Raw genomic sequence first — 20,463 nt, forward strand, 5'->3', positions numbered from 1 at the left:
GAGACAGGAATAAAGTAAGACTTCTAAGAACAAAAATCCCACCCCTTAGGCAAGCCAGCCTCGGCAATACCAAACACCTCACTGTAAGCAATTGCAACACTCCGGATTTGCTTCCTTGGCAATCTGGCTTGCAAGAGTTCTGGGCTGATTAGACAAGCAACTATTTTCCACCAAGGTCTCCAGACCTCATGCAAATCAGCTGGAGCGAGTGGATGAGGCATGGAGTGAGACTCAACAGCTGTCTGTGCTGCTTTGCAGAGGTTCAGCAGGAAAACCGTGCTTTGGGTCTCCTCAGTGAGGCAAAGCCAAGGCAGCAGTGCCAGGGGGAGAGCTGGGCTTCAGCAATGGACTTTGGAGGGATTAAAAAACAAGACAGGCCAAGAGAAATTTTTTAAAGACTGCTGACTCTCACACCAAAGGACATGTCACTTCATTCTCGACCAGAAAGGCCAGCTTTAAATTAAGTTTCAGAACATTTTCTTTTGACAACTGGTAATTAATGCATCTCACCAAAGCAATTTGGGTACTGCTTGTGCTATATTTGAGGGAAGTATATAATTAAATGCCTTCTGACTTTAACTTTTTCTATAAATATGTTTGCAAACAGATTTTGAGGTGGCCAGTCATCACATACGTAACTCTGACAGATACAGGGGTGGATGACAGTCTGATGGTATCAAAGTACAAAGGGATCTACACCTGGAACCAAGTCACGTTTTTCCTCGTCACTTTCTGGCAAAGCACCTTGACTCCTGACTCTGTTTCTATCTCTGTCCCATTTGCAAACGTCTGAAGGTCTCAATTTATTTTTGTTTCCTGCCAATTGCTTTATGGAAGGGAAAAATCCCCATGCTATCTGATCCCTGTGAAACACCATCAATGATTAAGCACCATATAACCAATGAAAAATACCCTACCCTGAAATGTTTGAGTTACAATATTCAGAGCAACTGTTCAAAGAGAGTCAAAGGAAAAACACAAATCAAACTTCCAGCAGATAAAGGATGCAGAATTATAACTGACTCTGTATTACTCACTCTGCTCACACCTCTGAGAAGTCACACTGACTTTGCTCAGAGGTTTCCTCACCCCCACATGGAGGTAAGTTTGGTAAGCCTCCTCCCCTTCCTTCATCATAACCGGATACTTTCAGATTAGGAAGGACCATTACTCACCCCGTATCACAACCTCAGGTTTGCAGTGCAGTGCATGAAGGTTTTGAAGGCAATCCTCCCCTCCCTCTCTCATACTAAGATTACAGGATTTTGGGGGGCACTCAATCTCAAGTTTCCACCATGTCATGACTGCTGCCCTGATGTCACTCATTTGTTGATCCTGTTTTAACAGGAGTTTTGAAACCTTTCTTTCCCATCAGCATTGAGATGGGAAGTCAGGCATTAATACACATGTGGGTCAGACAAACGTGTCATCAGGTGAGAATGAGCTCAAGAAAGGTGGACTCTGAAACAAGAGGGAGCAGGCAAGCCCCAGCCATAGATACCACGCTTACCTGCATGTTTGTTTCTCCTGTGACTGATCCTGGGAGTGGATGACCCATTTCCTCGTGGCAGGAAGAGAGCTGCACCTTTCACAGTGAGGAAGCTTTCGCTGATGCTGAGAGAGAGAAGACAAAAACAGAGTGAGGAAAAGTGTCTTGCCTTCAAAAAGGAACAAGAGAGGTTAAAAACACTGAATGCATGCTCTGTTCTTTAGCAAGGAAGTGATTTAGATCAAATCATTCTGTTGGTAAAAAACTTTTCCCCCCATGTAAGTACCACAAATATTCAAAGCATAACTGAGAACAACACGGAGAAACACTGACAAGCAGAACATATGCTGGTGCCACTCTGCCTCCAGAGGTGCAACCTGAGCAGGCAGAGGGGATTAACCTATGGCTACATTTTCGATTTGAAAGTCAAGATGACAGATCCACATTTCTAAATGGTGATGAATAGAACAAGCCCACGCATCTGGGTAATTATGGACTCCATTAACCCTGAGCTTTGTGGTTCAGACACAGCTGATGCCCTGCAGAAACAAATGTCTCCCTTCAGCAGTTAGCCAAAAGAAAATGAGTGTATACAACAGATTAAGAAATCATAAAACTACTCTCTATGAGTTGCATGATGATTAGCTCTCAAAGACTTATAAATCACTGAAGTAAGAAACGGTAATGCTGGTGAAAATGGCCATCACTTCATGCCTTGATTTTGCCCTTTCTGAAGTCACATGAGGTGAGAAGTTTGTAAAAAAGGGGCAATAAAGAATTACTGAGAAACAGCTGGTGTTCTAAGCACATCTTCCAGGCATTTTCTTGCAGATACTGTGGTTCGTGGAAAAAGCAAGACACACTCCAGATTCTGCAATGCAGCCATCCTGTTGCATACTCGAGGGTTCCTGCTTTTCTCAGAATTGATAAGAAAGTCCTAGAGGCTTTGAAGGAAACCAGAAACAATTCTCTAGTCAACAAGGTGGTTGATGAATATGATAAGACAGGATGGGAGAGTCCCTGGCATTGTGCATCCCAACAGCTCCATGCTTTAAAAAAGATGCTGGGTTGCTCTTCAGCTGAGCAAGAGCTTAGGAACTTTTTACTCCTTTTTCCACTTAAACAAATATCAAACCCAGTTAGCTATTCCCTTCCTGTAAGGGATGAGGACTGAGAAATTAATAGAGTAAAAAGCCCTGCCATATATTTTCATTATTTGGGTTGACTGCTTTAGCAAAGAGTTTTCTGACTACATTTTTATAAGTAAAAGAATGAGAAAAGCTTGCGTTAAAAGTCGGACTTCCCCCGAAGCTCAAGCGTATTTCTGGCACTTCTCCATTTTGCTGCCAGGGATATAAAAAAAATGAAGTTTTCCAAGCTCCAGAAAAGCAGATGCACAGAATCAGAAAGATTTTTCTCAAGGCTGCAGCACAACCCAGTGTTTAGATCGTGCTGTCATACCCTCAGCACTCCTGAGTGACACAGTTTCTCCCAGAACTTCTTTTCCTAAAATTGAACCAGATGTCAAACATGCTCTGGATGTTTCAACAAAAAAAGAGTTTTGAAAAGGAGAAAATCACTCATCTGAAATTAAAATGGATCAGAGAGTTCTCTACTTTTTATTAAAGTTAAAACCAAAAAATAAAAAGTTAATTTGGCACACTGAACATGCCCCCTTAGACCATTCTCGTATTAAAAAAATTTGACTGAGCCTTTCTAGCTTTTGTTGACAAATAAATCATCTCAAAGTTTTCAAGGTACACACTTTCTTACAGCCTGAACTACAGATACACTGAGATATCTTAAAGACACTTCAAAAATTATAGTATTATTGATAATTTTTCCTCCTCCCATTATAATCTCACCACAGAAGAAAACTGTTAAAATAGATAATAAAAATAATAAAATAGGCTTTAGAGAAGAAGAAAGAATTCAGTACTCATGAACAGCTTTCACAGTTAATTTTATCAGCAAAGCCAACCACTAATAGCAATCCTTTAGCCTGTGCCTGAGGTTCCCCCAGAAGGTGGAATTAGCAACTATTTTTATTGGATAATGCAGCATGTAGCTCAGATGGCCAGAAGGTGAAAAATCTTCTCAATTCCATCACTTTCCCTTATCACCAGCTCTCAGCCACCAGCCTAGAAAGGAAAGAGCAGCAGAACTAAAGATATTACCATCAGGTGTATCCTTCCAGGAGACCACCTTCTCTCCTAAGGCCAGGGGAGCCCTGTTTTGGGCCATTAACCATGCTTTAAGTGTAACTTGGTAGGACTAGGGAAAGTAATTTCCTATACAAAGGGCTGGAAGAGCTGAAGAATGTGGCAAAGCAGATCATTCTTGTGGAACACAGAGGTCAGGCAGGGAGGGCAGCACCTCCTGCAGGGCAGGAGATGGCCATCAGCACTGCTGGGAGAAAGCAGCTCCAAGGAGACAAGAGCCTTGTGCCAAATCCAGCTGTGGGGACACTCACAGCGCAGCCAAGGCACACTACTGGCAGCCCTGGCATCATCTGCCCTGAATTCTAACCCCAGATGCATCAGTATCCAGAGAAGAAACCTCTAATACACAGACACACACAACACAAAGCTCTTGCTTTGAGATTCAAGCAGCAAAGAAAATCTCGGGAGGAAAGGCAACAAATTCATAGGAAAGTCCAAGTAGCTCGAGTAGTAAATTCAGCAGATGCTGATTTTGGTGCCTGTGATGCACTACATGGACAAAAAAAGCAATCATTGGCCTGACATTGTCTGTGCTACACTCAGATGGCTGCTCCATCCTGGGTCCATCCTGTTTGGACAGTCCTTGCCATGATCTTCACCTAAAGCACCATTTTTCAGGGCAAGACCACCTTTGGATATTGCCCCTGATATATATAAAGAAAAAGGATTCCTTGGGTGTGATACCAACAGGCTGAGACATTTCAAAAACACAAAAGGTAGAAAAGATGTCTGTGTAAAGGGCAATTAAGGCTCAAAACAAGCGCTGCCATCCACTACTGATTTCACCCTGCTGACAGCTTGATGGCTCCCAAGTGTGGGCTTTGAAATAGTTCACAAAATCTGGTTTGCCAGAGCCTACGGGAGCTTCAGTGCTCTTGGAAACACTTCTGGAACAGACTGGTGTTAAAATACACTCAACGTGGGTAGGGGAGAAGTTGAGGCCAAGACAGCAGAAGACAAGGAGCCAAGTTGGCACAGGTAACAAAGCTGAGCTGTGTTTTATCAGCATCCCAGGCTTGTCATCAGTCCTCTGTACTGCACAGCAGGTTTTTTCAGGAGAAGACTTACACAGAATATACCTATGAAAGAGTTCACAATCCTCAGCACTACAGCTGGGGGAAAAACCCCTTCTGTTCCGTGTTCTCTGCAGTGAAGCCTCAAGGCCATCAGTGATGTGCTATTTGTAATTCCCTGCTCACTGGGAAGAAAACCAACGCAAGTAGAAGACTTAAGCAACTCCTACAGAAATCACTACTCGTATCAATCTCCCTCCCAGGCAGAAAAGATTTTGTAGAAATTGTAGAGTCACACCAGAACTCTTTAAAGCCTTTTGCACAGAAAGCACAGACACTGCTCTCAGAAGGCTCTGTTTCTAACCAGCAGTAACAGCAGGAAACAGAAGTGATTTCTGTGCTCCCCAATTGTGCTGCCCAGGGCTGAGCTCCTCCCACACAAGAAAATCACTACACAATTCAAACTAAATTCTCATTACGCTACAAAATGAGATCCACACAGAACTTACAGATGGCAAACAAATAAATAAATGCCTTCCCAGACGTTACACTGCACAGCTCCATTCATAAACCGCAAGCACAATCACCAAATACACTGGGGTTTGAGGACATAAAACAAAGTGTTACTGGTTTAGGGGCTGTGCCAAAGAGATGTGATAACATAAATCACTGGGTGCACTGTCACAACCCCCTGACAATGTCTTCCAGCTCCCAGCCAGGACAATCTGCATCACCCTCCAATTTCAATGAGAAACTCTCAGTCCTCAGTGTAAAATACTCAAAAAGGAACCTTGCCGTTTTCTTTTAAAACTGCTTCACAATGAAAGGAGAGAAAACCTTTTTAGGAATAAGGCAAGGAGACACCTGAACAGCTGCTGGCAATGTTTTATCCTAATAAACACTTAATTAAGTTATTGCAAGCCTGAGGATGACTTTCCAAATGTCAGCTCTCCTTACTCACTGGAGCAGCTCCCTCATAGCAGGCTCTGTCCTGTCCAGCCCAGCCCTTGGTCAGGCGCTTGCCAAGTAGCACAACCAGAAAGTTGGCACCATTCCCCAACAAGCTCGGCAGGAGAAGTCCTTCCATCCACATCCTCCCACACAACGTACAGGACAGGTCAGTGTGGCAAAAGCCAAAACCTCCTTGTGCTGTCACCTCCTCACAGCCATGCCCAAGGCACAGGGGCACTGCATGTGGTCACATCCTCCCACCTTGTTCACCCTTATCCTTAGAGGAAATGGGAGATTGAAAAGTGGTGGTAGGGGAAATGAGGATTTCAAGGTACTTCATATTTGAATGGAAGTCCACTACCTGTATGATTCACAGAAACACAATTTTTCTTAGAGGGTATTTATTAACCAGAGCCCTGCAGAAAGAGCTCTGAAGCAGCTACAATGGGATTTCAATGTCAAGCCTGGCTCCAGCTGTAGCTCCCCATGACAAGAGAGTTGTGCAATCCCTCAACAGCCCCCCGGATTTTGCTCTAACATGAGCAGCCAATGCTGCCTTGCACACCTCAGCTGCCAGCTCAGCTCTGTCATCCTCCCTTAATCCAGCAGCTGCAAAACTCAAACCAAACAAAAAGACCAAAATTCCAAGGCTGGCATGAGTGGCACAGCATGCATCAATACTTAGCTCATTCCAAGGCGTGGAAGGAGGGAGAGAGGGCAGCCAGGGACATGTGAGCAAGCTCTGGAGCAGCCAGGACTGCAAGAGCAGCAATTCCCCCGCAGCCCGCTGGGCCTGGCATGGGAGAAGTAACAGGAGGACAGGCACAGCAGCCTCCTGATTTTTTCAGCACCTCAAGCCACTTCCGTCCCTCTTCCTGCTCCCCTTCCCAAACTGGCTGTTTCCTTTCTCCACAGGCAGGCACGAGCCCTGGCATCACACCTGCTCTGGTGGCAACTCTCATTGCCAGCCACCCACCCCCTTCACCTGCCCACAAGGAAAGTCCTGGTTAATAAAGCATCAGTCCCACAGCCAAGGGTGCACCAGCAGCTGGGTGCACAGCAGGATAATGTGCAGCCTGGCAGCCCAGGGCACTTCTCCAACAAACATCAGATAAAAGCATTGCACTCCTCCAGCATCCCTCCCCAGGGAAGTGTCTCTTTCACCTTCACTGTAGTTTGTTTTTCAATAAACAACATCCCTACTTCCCCTGTTTACTTTTCAAAGCACCTGGTTTAATAACTGCCTACAGTATTAATGAATTAAAAAGAGGGAAGCAATGTTTGGCTTCCAGTTTAAACCTTTGCTCCTAGGCAAGGGATGAAGATGCTTTATTCTTTTCACACAGAGGGCAGATCTCAGGGCTGTGTAAAGCACAATACCAGGTACTAATAAAGAAAACCCACCAAAACCCTGCAGCTTTTGAAAAGCCAAGGATAACTCAGGATTGCCCTGCGCTGACATTTGTGTTAACAGGGTCAGCTGGCAGCAAACACAGACAAGTGCAGGCTTCTCTGATACCCAAAACAGAAACAAACTCAGTGCCGAGCAAAACAAGGGCCACGACTTACCGAAAAGGGGTCAGTCACACTGTCAGCAGAGGTGACACCACCGAGGGCAGTGACAGAAAAGGGAAGTGGTTCTCCACCAAAGGCCATCCCTCACCACTCAGCACTTTTGCAATTTAAGAAACAGCCCAAGGAGAAAAACAAACTGAGTGTGGGAACCTACTTGGGCTCGCAGGTTTGACGCAAACTGCGTTTTTAGCAACATCTGCGTTTGTGCCTTTTTCTTTTTTTAAAAAAGGAACTGTCTGCAGGCACTTCCTCTGCTCCAAGGTGGGGCTCCCTGGAGAGAGAACTCAGCTTCCATGACACAGACAGCCATCATCACAGAAAGATTTGCACTGCCAACTGTTACTCATCCACATGAATTTATCTACTGATCCCTTCTCACCAGCACCAGGTCACCTTTTCCCTTGCTTTGGGCACCAATATGGACAACTTCTGAAGCCAAGCTATGCCAAAAGGAAAGCCAGTTTGTCAGAAAACAGACAGTGAAAGGTGAAGATGGATGGGTGTGAATCTGAATTCCAGGACTAATTCCTTTTCCTTCCTCCAAGCAAGGAGAGAATTTCTGCTGAATTTGAGAGGATACAACTTGCCAAAGGGAGCCCTGATGATCACTGCTGTGCGTGCAAGCAGAGAACAACTGCTTCAGGTGCACAAAACAACCACACTCAGACACAGTTTCAGAGACAGGATCAAACCAGCCTCAGGTCATCCCACCAGGCTGTGGGGATCTTTGATACCCACTCAACACCTGAGTGAGTTACCAGTCTGCAACTCACATCCACTGCTTGAACCATGACATGCCATTACAAGTCCTCTGCCACCAGATCATTTGAACCGAGCTCCGGAAATAACTTTGCAAACTTCAGTCAGAGCTTGGGCAGCCTGGGTATGCTGGAGAGAGCAGTGGCATCCTTTGGAGACTGCATAGAAGACAACAGCTCTGGGCTGAGAAACTTATCCCTGCCAGAAACTCATCCCTGCCTTGCTGCTGGCAGAGGGAGCAACAACAGCTGCTGTTTGGAGCCCAAGTTCTCAGCCCACGCAGCTGTGACAGGGCTGCACTGTGTCGAGACAACCCCAACCACCTGCAGCATTCCTCTGCCTCCCGATGCCTTGCTCTGCAGGGCTGAGTTTCACACTCACATTCAATGTATTCATTCCCTCCCAGGCAGGGCTGGGATTTATTCATTACAAGCGAAGGAAAGCAGACGGTGTTTTGTTTTATGCTGGACAACATTTTATGGTGCCTGATGGAAGTGAAAGTCCACGTGGGTTTCCTGTTCCCTTCACGTGCTCTTGGCCTATGGATGAAGCAGCTCAACAAACTCCTGAAGCCCAGGCAATGCAGGCAGAGCCCTGGCACGGGCATCAGCTGCCTCCTCACCACGCAGCCCTGTGCCCAGCCTGCTGCTGACAGCTCCAGATTGGGTTTCACTGGGCTGCTGCTGAGTGTGTGCTTCTACAGTAACCCTCACACAGCCCTCCTGGTGTCACCTCGCTGCAGAGCCTGTCCCCATTGATTCTGCCAGCCCTCGGCAGCCTAGGAAGGGAGGGATGGTCCTGGTGCTGAGGTTGGGGAGAGGCAGATGTGCCGAGCTGAGCTGTGGCTGTAGTCACTGCTGAGAAGCAGTGTGGACTGGGGGGATGTCACTCTGAGAATTAAACCTTCTGATACTGTTTTCATAGTTTCTAGCTACTTTCCCAAGAAAGTAATTATCAGCAATAGATGTTTATACAGTCCATTAAAGATATGTCTTTTGATGGACATTTCTCACAACCCGTGTGGTTGGGAAGGTGGTAACCTGACTATCCAATCCCTGGTCGTTGTTGAGAATCTATAAATACTGACACCACAGAATAAATCTCTTCTTTTATCACACATCGAGCTGTGTGTATGTGAATCGTTACGTGTCCAACAGTGACAGGGGGACACTGCTGATGACAGATCAGGTAATGATTTATTTCAAGGAATATGAACCTGGGTGCAGGTTGTAGGATCACCATGGAATGAAGAAGAGAATTAAGCAGGGACCATTTAAGTTATCATAGACAGAAAAGGACCCATTTTCCACACAGCACAAATTGCAAAAGCTTTACTGCCTGTCTTCCTGGCTATGCAACACTGAGGGAGTCCCAGCAAAGCACATGTTGGTGGCCCATGTTCAGCCTCCAAGGAAGCTTCAGAGAATCCGCCCAGGAAGAAAGAAAAAGGTTCCAAAAAGCAACAGCAAAACAAGTTGTGCAAACAAAGCCCTGATGTCTCTGGAATTTGAGACTGAAGATATGCACAAAATCGTTCCTCCTGCAGTCTGAGCACGGCAGTTCACTGACAAGGAAGGGGGTGGCTAACACAATTAGGACGCTGATTAAGAAATCCGGGCACTTGAGTTTACAGAAGAAATTTGATTCTCAGCACTTTTTAAAGCAAGAGACCCACACCGGAAGCAAGACCATGAAAGGAATTTGTTTTACATGATAGTCCCCAAAGGCTTCTAGGTCTCCAAGTCAAGACACTCCCAGATGAAAGCTCTACATAGCATTCTTTCGTGCCATATACTGTTTAAACATCTGTGGGCATTTTTAATGCATACCACTGGGTTCACAGAGCAGGACAACAATACCCAGGAGAACATTCCACAGTGTTTTACCACCACATGCTGTGCTCCTACCAGCTCAGCCTGCCCAAGGTAAGCCAGCTGCTGTGGTACCAACAAAATGCTTTCATAAATATGTTCTTAGAAACACTTTAATCAAAATGAGAAAACTTCCTAAGGAGAATTTATCGCATCAAGGAACAGAGAAAAATAACCAGCAGCTTTTTGATTAGTTAATCCTCAGGAAGAACACCCCTATGATTGACACATACTTATCTTTTTTCTCTTCTAATTAACACAGTCCACATTGATTATCTTTAAACCACACAGTAATCTCCTCTGCCACCAGAGTTTGAAAGCATTGCCTTCATACACAGCACATTTCTTTTTAAACCTTAAATGACAACTGACAGACCCTCCGGCAGCTGATTAACAACCTGGTATCTCCCCTGATTAAACACGTTTAAGACGGAATATTTTATAACAGATTTTTATGCCAATCTCCCTGCATGTTACTGTCACAGACCTGACCATGTTTGGCCTGACTGGCAGCATCCTGCAAGAAGGACCCGTCTGCTTTAAATACAACTGTAACACAAGTCACAGGAGACACACTGAGGTCAACATACTGTCCTTCCCCACCCGCCAAGTCCAGGGTCCCCTATATTTAGACAAAGTATGTCCAGCACTTTACAGATGGAAGGAGATCACTGAGTTGCCTGAACACAGCCAGTGCTGGCCATCTCCCCAGGAGCTGACAAGTCCCCAGCACACGCTCAAGGCAGGGCACCCTGAGCCCTTCACTCCCTCCCCAGCTGCCCCAGGCACTGGCCCAGTATGTGACTCCTCCAGGAGGATGCTGCTCTCTCTTTTTCTGGTCTCAGTGGATGTGGCCAGCAGCGAGTACGGCTGTGGTCAGCCAGGGAGCAGAGCTCCTGCTGCCTTGAGAAGCAGGACTGTGCCAGGACTTGGCTCTGCAACCACCCCAACCAGGGCATGGGATGGAGGAATTACGCTGGGGAAGTTGAATGGCTCTGATCACAGCCTTGTTGGCTGCCCTCAGTAAATACATTAACAGACCCCTGTAAATAGAGCACCAAAACAAGGACCACTCTGTCTCTACACAAAGAAATCAATGCTGAATAATAAGCCTTTTCCTCTTGCTAAGAAGAAGCAGATGCTTGTTTACCAAAAGCATCAAAAATCATCAAGAGGCTGTTGGATTTGACTCATAAAAATATAGAAGGAAGTTATTTGTTCAGTATTTTAACTTCTGCAGCACTCAGCACTTTCAATTTTCTCTCATTCTTACTGCATCCTCCCCATGCAATGGTATTTGATCCCTGAATGACAGTTTCCAGCAGGAACAGTAAAATCAGTTTAGGAACGACTGTCCCTTTATATTAGCAAAAAGGACAGTCAGCAGTAGCCAGTGATGTGAGATGGTTTGTGGGCTGTTTCACAGAGATGAAACCTGCCATGTGTCAGGCTTCTTTCAATAGGTTTTGATTTGAAACTAAAAGTCACAGGGAGCTTTACCTGTTGTGATGATACAGCCCCTAATCAGGCCATTGATCTGCTCCCCCTTGCAAACATGCCAGGGACTTTATTTTAGGTAACAGGGAAGCTACAATTAAGGGCATACCAACTTAAATGTGGCTGCAACTAATAACTTGAAATTTTAATCAGCTAGAAGTAAGGAATCCTCAAAGACAAAGGATCAGAAACATTTTATAGTTGGAATAGTTTAATAGATTCTGTGCCTTCAATCCAGGGCAAGTTCTTTGCACAAAGCAAGGTCAATACAAACTTCAGATTCAATTTAAAGCTGCAAACCAAAGAAGAAACACAGCTTCAGTTTGGGTTCAGTGACCCAGCACTGAAGTAATGGGATAACAGCCTAGAGAGACAAGGCTGCTTGTCCCCAGGAGCACAGAAAATGCACCCCCAGCACAGCACACCTACCCTGAGAGCAGCCACAAAATCCACTCCAACATCCTGCTGGTTTAAGTGATAATCAGCCTCCAGAGCCATCAGGAAAAGCTCTCCAAATCAGACCATAATATATAATTATGATCCATTTCAAAATGCAAGCTCAGCATCACTTTCCAATCCAACTCTTCCCCCCTCGGATGTTACAAGTTCTTCCTGGAGACAACATCTCTTGTGACTCTGCTTTTTCTTTTGGTGCTCTGAATAGGGATCAGCTTACCAGGAGTCCTTTATTCCTGAAATAATTTCCATTAATCACTCACCATACACCACTTTAAACAGAAGCTGACAGACTGTGGGATGTCTTAGCACCAGCACAGCATCTCCCAACTTAAGTAAAAGCTGAAATAAAGGGCACTCTAAGAGGCAAAAGGAACTGGGAGATTTCTGAATAGGAGACAAGAAAACTTCAAAATGTTCCTAAGAATTGAAATGTTTTTATGCAGCTACTTTAAATACAAGCAGGGAAACGTACTGTGAACCATCCACTCTTCATGGTATCTGCTCACAAAAAAAGTAAATTAAAGGAAAACCAGTAAAGTGCTTCATTCTGAAGTTTTGCATTTGTGATTTCTCAGCACAGCTGCAAATTAACCAACTCTTTTAGCACCTTCATACGACTTTCAGAGGGATGTCAATGCTTTACTTCAAAATGCATATAAAGGAGTTTTTAACTCAACATAAAAGCCCTGCAAAGTTTTGCTGACTAAGACTCAGACTGAAAACACATTAAATAAAGTTTTATTTTACAGGAGTTTGAACTCAGAAGAGTAGAGATTCCAGATGTTTATCCCTGCAAAAGTCAGGTGCTAAATTTCAGCAGAATTAGCATTTTAAGCAGTTTGGCAGCCAATTTTCTGTGGGTAACTCAGGTCTTCATATTTCCTAAAAGCATAGAAACCCCTTTAAAAACCACACATTAAAGTAGAAAGACCATCAGAATACTAAACACTGCTACACCACAGACCCAGCGAAGTCTCTTACAAGAACACAGTGTACTTTAGGGAAAAGGCTCTTAAACAGCTTTTTAAAAGGCTCCAGAATAGATATTTGCTTAATTTCAAGCTAGAGAGCCTCTCATAGAACATTTCATGATGTACTTGAAGGAACTAAGGACAAAAGAGGCAGGAAAATTACAGCAGTGTCAAGGTTTTGCTGGGGACTGTGCTGGGAAGCTGGGTGATGTCCTGGCCCATCTCCTGACCCCACTTTCCAAAAATGCAGCTCCTGGGCTGGTTCAGACACCCCCCACCCCAGTCCTGTTCACACATACTGGACACAGCATCACCCACCTCCAGGGTGGATATTTTTGTCACCCCCACCACCCACCACATTCACTTGCTATCAAGGCACACGGATATTGCTTTCTTGCAATTTTCTCATCACTGCAAACCAATAGGAGGGCTAGAAATGGTGCTGACAAACTGTTTGTTTTTATTTAGACTAACTGGGTTTTGGTCTTTGCATTGCAGAGGAATGTGGCTGTTCCACTTTGCATTTGTTTTTTGATTTCTCCATCTCTTTTACAAAGCAAATAAAGGGAAAAAAAAACAAACCAACCCTAACAATAACAACAACAAGGCCAGTGACAAGCTCTTCACACGCCACCATGCAATGAGCCTTTAAAAACCCCAAACAAACTAAACAAACAAAAAAACCCCAGTGAAACTCCTCCCACAATTTGGGTTCATTTTAATTCTGCACTGAGTTGCAGAAAGCAAGCAGGAAACTAACAGAAGGACAAAGGTAAGACTAATGATAGCTTTTTACACCTTTGTGCAAAAGGGATTCTCCCATACATTATAACCTGACCAAGGTAAATTTATCATTTGCTAGTCAAAATGACCCAACTCCAGCCCCACCTGCCACTTGGAGTGTCACAAAACATCAGCAGTACACCCAGAACAGGGCTGCCTGTACCTGTCTGTCAGCTACAGGTGCCTGAGCCAAGACACAGGTAACAGCCCACCCCAAAGCATCCAAAGATGTCCAAAGATGGGACACTGTATGAAAAGAGGCTGCAGAGCAACAAGAGGCCAAGGGAAGCAAATTTATTCTCTTCATGCTGGCAAACAAATCACAGAGAGTGAGGAAATCCAGCACATTATACACAGTAACACCACAGTACAGACAATTCCAAGCTCAACTCAACAGGGGTCCCAGTCTACCCTGGGCACCTCCAGACTGCTTTGGACCTTGGCATGAACTTACTCTGATCCACCTTGGTGCCTCCCCTAAAGCCACACTGCAACAATCAGATGTCACAGATCTGTGATCTTCCAGGGCAAAGCTGGAAGTTTATCAGTGCAACCCAGACCCCGACCTGCAGCGTTCCCGAGGAGATCCTGGGCAGGAGCCAGACCTGGCCACTGGGACATCATGGAGCTCACTAAGCCATTGTGAGAAGTGTGTGAATAAATGAAGGACTTTGCTAGTAAGTGACAAAGATCATTTGTTTAAAAGAAAGGACTAAATAATTGCTGGTTCAGCAGTCTGGATTTAGCCTATTTGTAACAAAGGTGTTTTGAGGAAAATCATTCTGCTTAAATGGCTTACTGCAAGTAAACCAGAGAGCTGAACACAATGTTGATGAGGGGCAGATAAGTAATGGATAAACAAGAATATTCACTGAACAAGAAGCCTGTGGCCTCAATATACCTTGAGCTGCCCAAAGTTGCCAAAGCCAAGAAAAGCCAATGCTACATCAAGATCTTCTAGGTTGGATTCCTATGTCACTCCCAGGCTTCAGCGACTCTGGGACTTGTCTTTAAAGTTTACCTTTACAGGCTTTTCTTCTCCCCACCCTATCTCATCCACAGGCTGATGTACTTGAACCAGAAAGCTGCTGTCTGTCACAAAACAGTTGGTTAATCCCACACAACCCAGCAATAGGTGGCTGCAGAACAGCTCTTGTTAGTGTGCAGTTCCTTCCCAAGCCGCTGGATTCAAGCTCTGACCAAGTTGCACATGGAAAACAAAGGGGTGGCTTTGGAATACTTCAGCAAAGGTACAAGTGTTTACAACAGGCATGAGTTTTGCTCCACGTGTTTGTGAAAATTTGAGTCTTCAACCAGCTGCTATGAAACCATGGCTGGAAACTCAAGTTGCAGATTTGCTCTGTACACATTACATCCATTACACTGGAGAAAAATATTTGCTGGACTTGTTTTAAGCCCATTTGGGCTGATAACTTAAATGCTGTTTGTCGGACCAATGCAGGGGAGACAGCAGCTCTTCAGAGCCTACTGCAGAATGGGAGCAGAATTTTAAACTTACTCTGAGCCTACAAACACTGGCCAGAAGCAACTGTCAAGAAAGTTAGCTTGAAGTTGTTTTAAAAACAATGAAGCAATATTTTAACCAGGGGCTCTGTGATAAAGGTCCAAGGACATAGAGTCCTGCAAAAAAAAATCCCAGCCAGCTATTAACTGGCCCCCAAAGGTCTTTTTCTGCTGGTCATCTCCACCGGGGTCCTTCTGCTTTGTGGTCTTTAGAAAAATCCCAAGTATTTCCAGAGACAGAAACATCAGCAGATGTTTCAAGACAACGCCATCTCAGAGTCAACTCTACCATTTAAATGCTTTTAAAACATTAATTTGGCAGCCCAGCAGCGTGGGCTTCCTAACTAAAACATATTGCTCAAAAAGCAAGTAGCTCAAAAAGTAGCGTGGGGGGGTTTGTCCTTGAAATACTGGTTTGTGGCTCGGGTTTTGATTTGATGTCTGATAACCATCTCTGTCTCCCAGCCCTTACCAGGAAGGATCGGTGAGACAAATACCCACAGCTTCCAGGAGAATAAAAGGAAAAGCCAAACAGGAAAAGTAGTTATGAACAATACAGCCCTGGCTTAGTTAATGATCAACTCTGCACAGACCATACTACTTTTACCCAAATACCACATCCTATTTGAACAGTTTTTAGTAATCAATGGGTAGTAAGAGGCCTCTTAAACATCATATTTGTTTTATCACAAGCAGCAAAGAAATACAGAAGATGAGAAATCCCCAACGCCTCTGCTCTGTTGACAGGAAGCCCATCCACTGTGCAGGGTGAGCTCAGCTGTGTGGAGGGGTGGGCAGGAAGGGTAAAGGGTCAGGTTCCCCTGCCTGCACATTCCCATCACATCCCTGATGGAGTAAGACTGTCTTCTGCAGCCAGACAAACCCAGAGCACACAATGCACACTTGAATGGAGAAAACAACTGCTGCAGTCTGATCCTACCAGGCTCTACAAGACACGAAGGGCTGATCAACTGCTTTCTGTATTTCAAGCACTTCCAACCAGAGCAACCCTCAGCTCATAAGGCAACTTTAGTTAGAGTTGAAAGAGGTAACTGGAATGACTCTGCTGATCTTCCAAGCATCTCCTCCTCAGCTCTTAAGTATCATTGACTCTCAGCACAATGGTAAAATACTCACAAAGCTACAGTAGTTTACAATGGCACAGAAGCAATTAAAGATTTCCAATAACATGCTGCTCAGAGGATTGCAGTCTAATTGCTGAATGGTCAAGGGTTCTGGCAGCAATAACGTTGTAAGGAGATAAAAAGGTTGTAAGGCTTCCCATACAAGAAATAAATAAATAAGCAGCCCTCCAAAGAATGGCAATAGCAGCCACACACCTATCCAAGTTCCTGACTTGGCACTTGGCACAATTCAAGATCAGGTGGTAATGAAATTTCCCACCATAAAGGCCACGGCCACATGATAGAGGAAGATGACAGGGGAGGGGGAGGACAAAGGGCCAAGCAGGCTGGGCACAAAGACAGGTTACTGCATGGAAGTGGCAACACAATCAGCCTGAATTACCCCGTGTTGTCATTTACTGTACAGTTTGTAATTACCTCCACAACCTCAGAACTTCCTCTTACACTGTGAAGTGCTGTTTCTTCACACTTTGCACACAAGGGCTGTCACTTAGAAGAAAACTGATTAAGAGAAAGAGCAACAGGCTGCTAAGCCAGGTCTGAAAGGACATTTTGTGCCTACCTATCACTGAAAATAATTCAGTTTAACTTCTTGGATTTATTTTTTTCCCCCTAAGAGCTCCACCACAAACTCACAATGCTGTGAAGACTACTCCTGCTCCTTTTTTTCCCCTCAAAGCTTAAAATACATGTGAAAACTATGAATTGACATCTTAGTAAATAGGCTGGTATAAGGCAAACACGAGAACCATGGAAAACAGAGAGTGTATCTGCGCTTTTAGATCCATCTGGCTGCCGAGTGTTGGAGGTTGAAGGAGTAAACAGGGCCAGGGGTGCTTCAACATGTGCTCAACTATGCCCAGGGAGGGCTCCCACTGCTGCCTGGCTGAAAGGAAACCAAGGCAGAGACTGAAGTATTTAAACACAACAAAAAATGCTTCAAAATGCCAGAGAGATGTGGGCACCAAAAGGTCAATTCTCAACAGTAGTCAGTCCTCAGGTTCTAAACAAAGGCTGAGTATCTCTCTGCACCTTCTGGCCCTGCTGAGACTCACATAGGAAGGATGTGGCACAGTGAAAGCAAGAGCTGGGCTTTCTCAAACCCCAAGCAAGTGCCCGGATGGCTGGGTCACCCTGCTTTGTCACTGAGATAAAGAGGAAAACTGGGTGACACAGGAATCTGGTATTATCAGAGAAACTTGTAAAAGCCACTTCAGGGACACGAGCAATGAATTGAATAATTAAAACTTGGCCAGAGGCAAAGGAAGCAACTGCAGGCAGGAAGAACTGATCCATGGTAATTCCTCCAGGTTTCTCGTTAAAAATCCTTTGATATTTGCAGATTATCTGAAGCTCTGCTTTTTCCTTTCTATCTTTTCTATCAGCTGCCTTAGAGTTTTAGTAAACCAAAGTAAATTTTGAATCCTACACACAAATAAACTAGTAAATCAGCAGAATGCTCCCTAGGTTCAGTGAGAGTAGCAAGACTTTCTGGAACAATTTACAACTATAAATTCTGAGCATTTTGATAAACACAAGTCTCCCGGACATTATCTGAATCCTTGTGAACCTGAAATGAATTAGACCCAGACCAGCTGACTACATTACTGACTAAAAGTGTCAACACAAGAGTAATTTCTGCTGATCTCTGAAAGTCAGAGCTGATCAGCCAAATACATCTACTAAAGAATACACTGAAACAGAAGTTTCTGATAATGCTTGGGTCACCACTGCCCTTCCCACTCCACAGAGAACACATTTTTAGCATAGCAAACAACTAAATCTGGATTTTTAGGTCTTGCCCATGATGAAATAAGGACATCCAATTATTAATCAGCCTTTGTGAACTTGTAATTAGGAGGACAAACTTTAAATACTGGCCTTTACTAGGCCAGCCTGAGAGCTGCAGCACCATCCTGATTGAGAACATGTCGCTAGAGGACACGAAGTAGGAAGCAAGGGCTCATATCACAGCAGTCTAGGTTTTATTTTCTCAGGAGACAACAGCCCTTATTTTGGGATTTTCAACCCTTTTATAAGGTGTTCTGATACAGGATAACCTGATTGGTACAAGGAACAACACCTCTCTCATCCCACTGGTGGGACAAGGGAAAAAAACTCTCAGAACATCTGTGTCATTGTTTTGAGAACTAAAATCTTATTTACACAACACTCCTTGAGAGAGAAAAGTTTCCCCGAAAGACTTTCCCTTGGGAAACAGATCAGCCACTGATAGGCTGAAACTCTCTCAGGTTCAGAAAATCATGTCCACAAGAACACTCACAAAATATTAATCCAGCACTCAGCCCTGTGAGAACACTTCTGCGTGGGCCAAAAGCTCTGTCATTCTCATGCCGATTAATCTTCCCTCACAGGAGGCAAAGGACAGTGTAAGCTCCACTCTGATAACTCTGTTATCTCTCTCCCCAGAAAAGGAAAGGGTGGTCCTTCCAACCGAGTGGCCATTTAAACCACCACGAGGCACTTCGCTGCAGGGATCCGTGTGACATGTGACAAGAGGGAGCAGACACGAGCAGCCTTTCCCCTTTCTTATGATTCCTTTCTGTACAGTCTCCAACTGTGGGTTAAGTGTTTGAGCAGGGGATAAAACAAACATCTTAAAAGCGCTTAAATTGTTACCTGGCTACCTACTCTAGCTCGGTAAATCATCTGGAGCTCCAAGGAAATGTTTCAGCCCACAGCATGTTGGGGTTTTCACCACAATTTCAGAATTACTGTAACTTCCCAAAGCCCAGGGCATATTCAGTTTGCATCATTGCTTTGGAAGAACAGTTTAGGTACATCTGTGTTAAACCTACATTATCAGCAACCGCAGGGAAAGCCCTGATGTTTACAGGCAACACTGCAAGCAGAAAAAACTACTAATACTAATTACAAACATTTTGGGTTGAGTATGAAAGGCTCAGAGAGACTTAACTGAACTGATTACCAACTACAGCAGTGATTGCTAGCGCTCACAAAAGAAGTCACAGAGGCACAGAGTCCAGGGACTCATTTCCATATGAAGCGTAAGCAGAGACATCTACTAAAGACTTTGTAAGCGCAAGGCAGCTGCAGTTCTAGCAGGAGCTTCTTGCGATAGCTCCAGGTGGGACCCAGCACTTTATCCCGCTATCTGGAAGCCTTTCATGATGTTTCTAAGAGATAAATCAGTCTGTTGGCTTCTTTAAAGAAGTATCAAGCATGGCTAGACCACAGCGACTATCTCTCTGAACACCATATCTTATCTACCACCCCATAGCTGCCACTTCCCTCCTTAATCCCCCCAGCCAAACGCCACGAATCAGGCAGTGCCTGTTAATTGTTTATAAATTAAATGATTATTCGTATGTGCATATCAAAGGGGGAGGGGTGTGTGTGTGTGCAGCTGGAGAGACTGATTTTCCATGCGGCTTAGTTTGGGACACAGACACTCTGCACTTTAGAGCTGCCCAAGACTGACAGTAGCTAACAACTGGCTCGCGTTCTCCGCCTTGTGACCCGCAGGTGCTCAGCGTAATGTCTCATTCCTGCTCCTGTGCCCCCGACACCCCATCCCCGCACTCCGTCCCTGCCGCTTTGCGATAAACCAAGAGATCAGATAAAGGGGATAATCTCTGCTTTAAGCCCAAAAGACGGCCGAAGTACGTGGGCCGGGGATCTGTACCCCGCTGTCAGCGCCCAGCCTGCTGGGGGTCCGCGGGGGCCCCGCACGGGGAACCGGCGGCTCCGGCGGGAGGAAGCGCAGCCCTGAGCTGCCCGGGCAGCTCCCGTGTAACACTGAGAGAAGCGCTCGGATGGGACTCGGAGTACTTGCAGTGAAAAAAAGAATAATCAGGGAAGTGAGCGGTGAGAAGCAGCAGCCGCCGGGCTTATCAGCACTTCCACACTGCGGTGCCAGGCAGGGGAAAGTCTGCCCGGAGGCAACCGGCGGCGGAGCAAACTACGGGGAACGGGGCGGGCGAGGAGAGAGAGGAGAGGGGAGAGCGGAGTGAGCGCAGCGCACGCTCGGGCAGGGGAAGCCGCCGGGAGCCGGGGCAGGCGGAGCGGCAGCGGGAAGGGGAGTCTCGGCGGTGTGTACCGGTACTCACAGCTGGGCGATGGCGCCCTGGGAGATGACAGCGTTGTCGGAGAAGTAGGGGATCATCGCTCCCCACCGCGGCGGCCGCCCTGCCCCGCGGCATCGGCACCGCCGCTCTGCCCC

The 20,463-nt window shown here is 45.4% G+C and overlaps 1 protein-coding gene across 4 annotated transcripts in view; it reads right to left on the reverse strand.

Annotated features, from left to right (window-relative positions):
- Positions 1–20,463, reverse strand: part of SSH2 (slingshot protein phosphatase 2) — a 91,721-nt gene that overhangs the window by 31,199 nt on the left and 40,059 nt on the right. For 2 of the 4 annotated variants that reach the window (XM_015646576.3, XM_015646575.3), the window contains exon 3: positions 1,511–1,614. In XM_015646576.3, coding sequence (XP_015502062.1) covers positions 1,511–1,614 — 104 coding nt within the window. Of the gene's footprint in view, positions 1–1,510; positions 1,615–20,350; positions 20,458–20,463 lie in introns of those variants that run through there. The other 2 variants (XM_015646577.2, XM_015646580.2) reach the window with 2 other exon arrangements.

Source organism: Parus major, chromosome 19 (genome assembly GCF_001522545.3).
Source record: "Parus major isolate Abel chromosome 19, Parus_major1.1, whole genome shotgun sequence".
NCBI classification, from domain to species: domain Eukaryota; kingdom Metazoa; phylum Chordata; class Aves; order Passeriformes; family Paridae; genus Parus; species Parus major.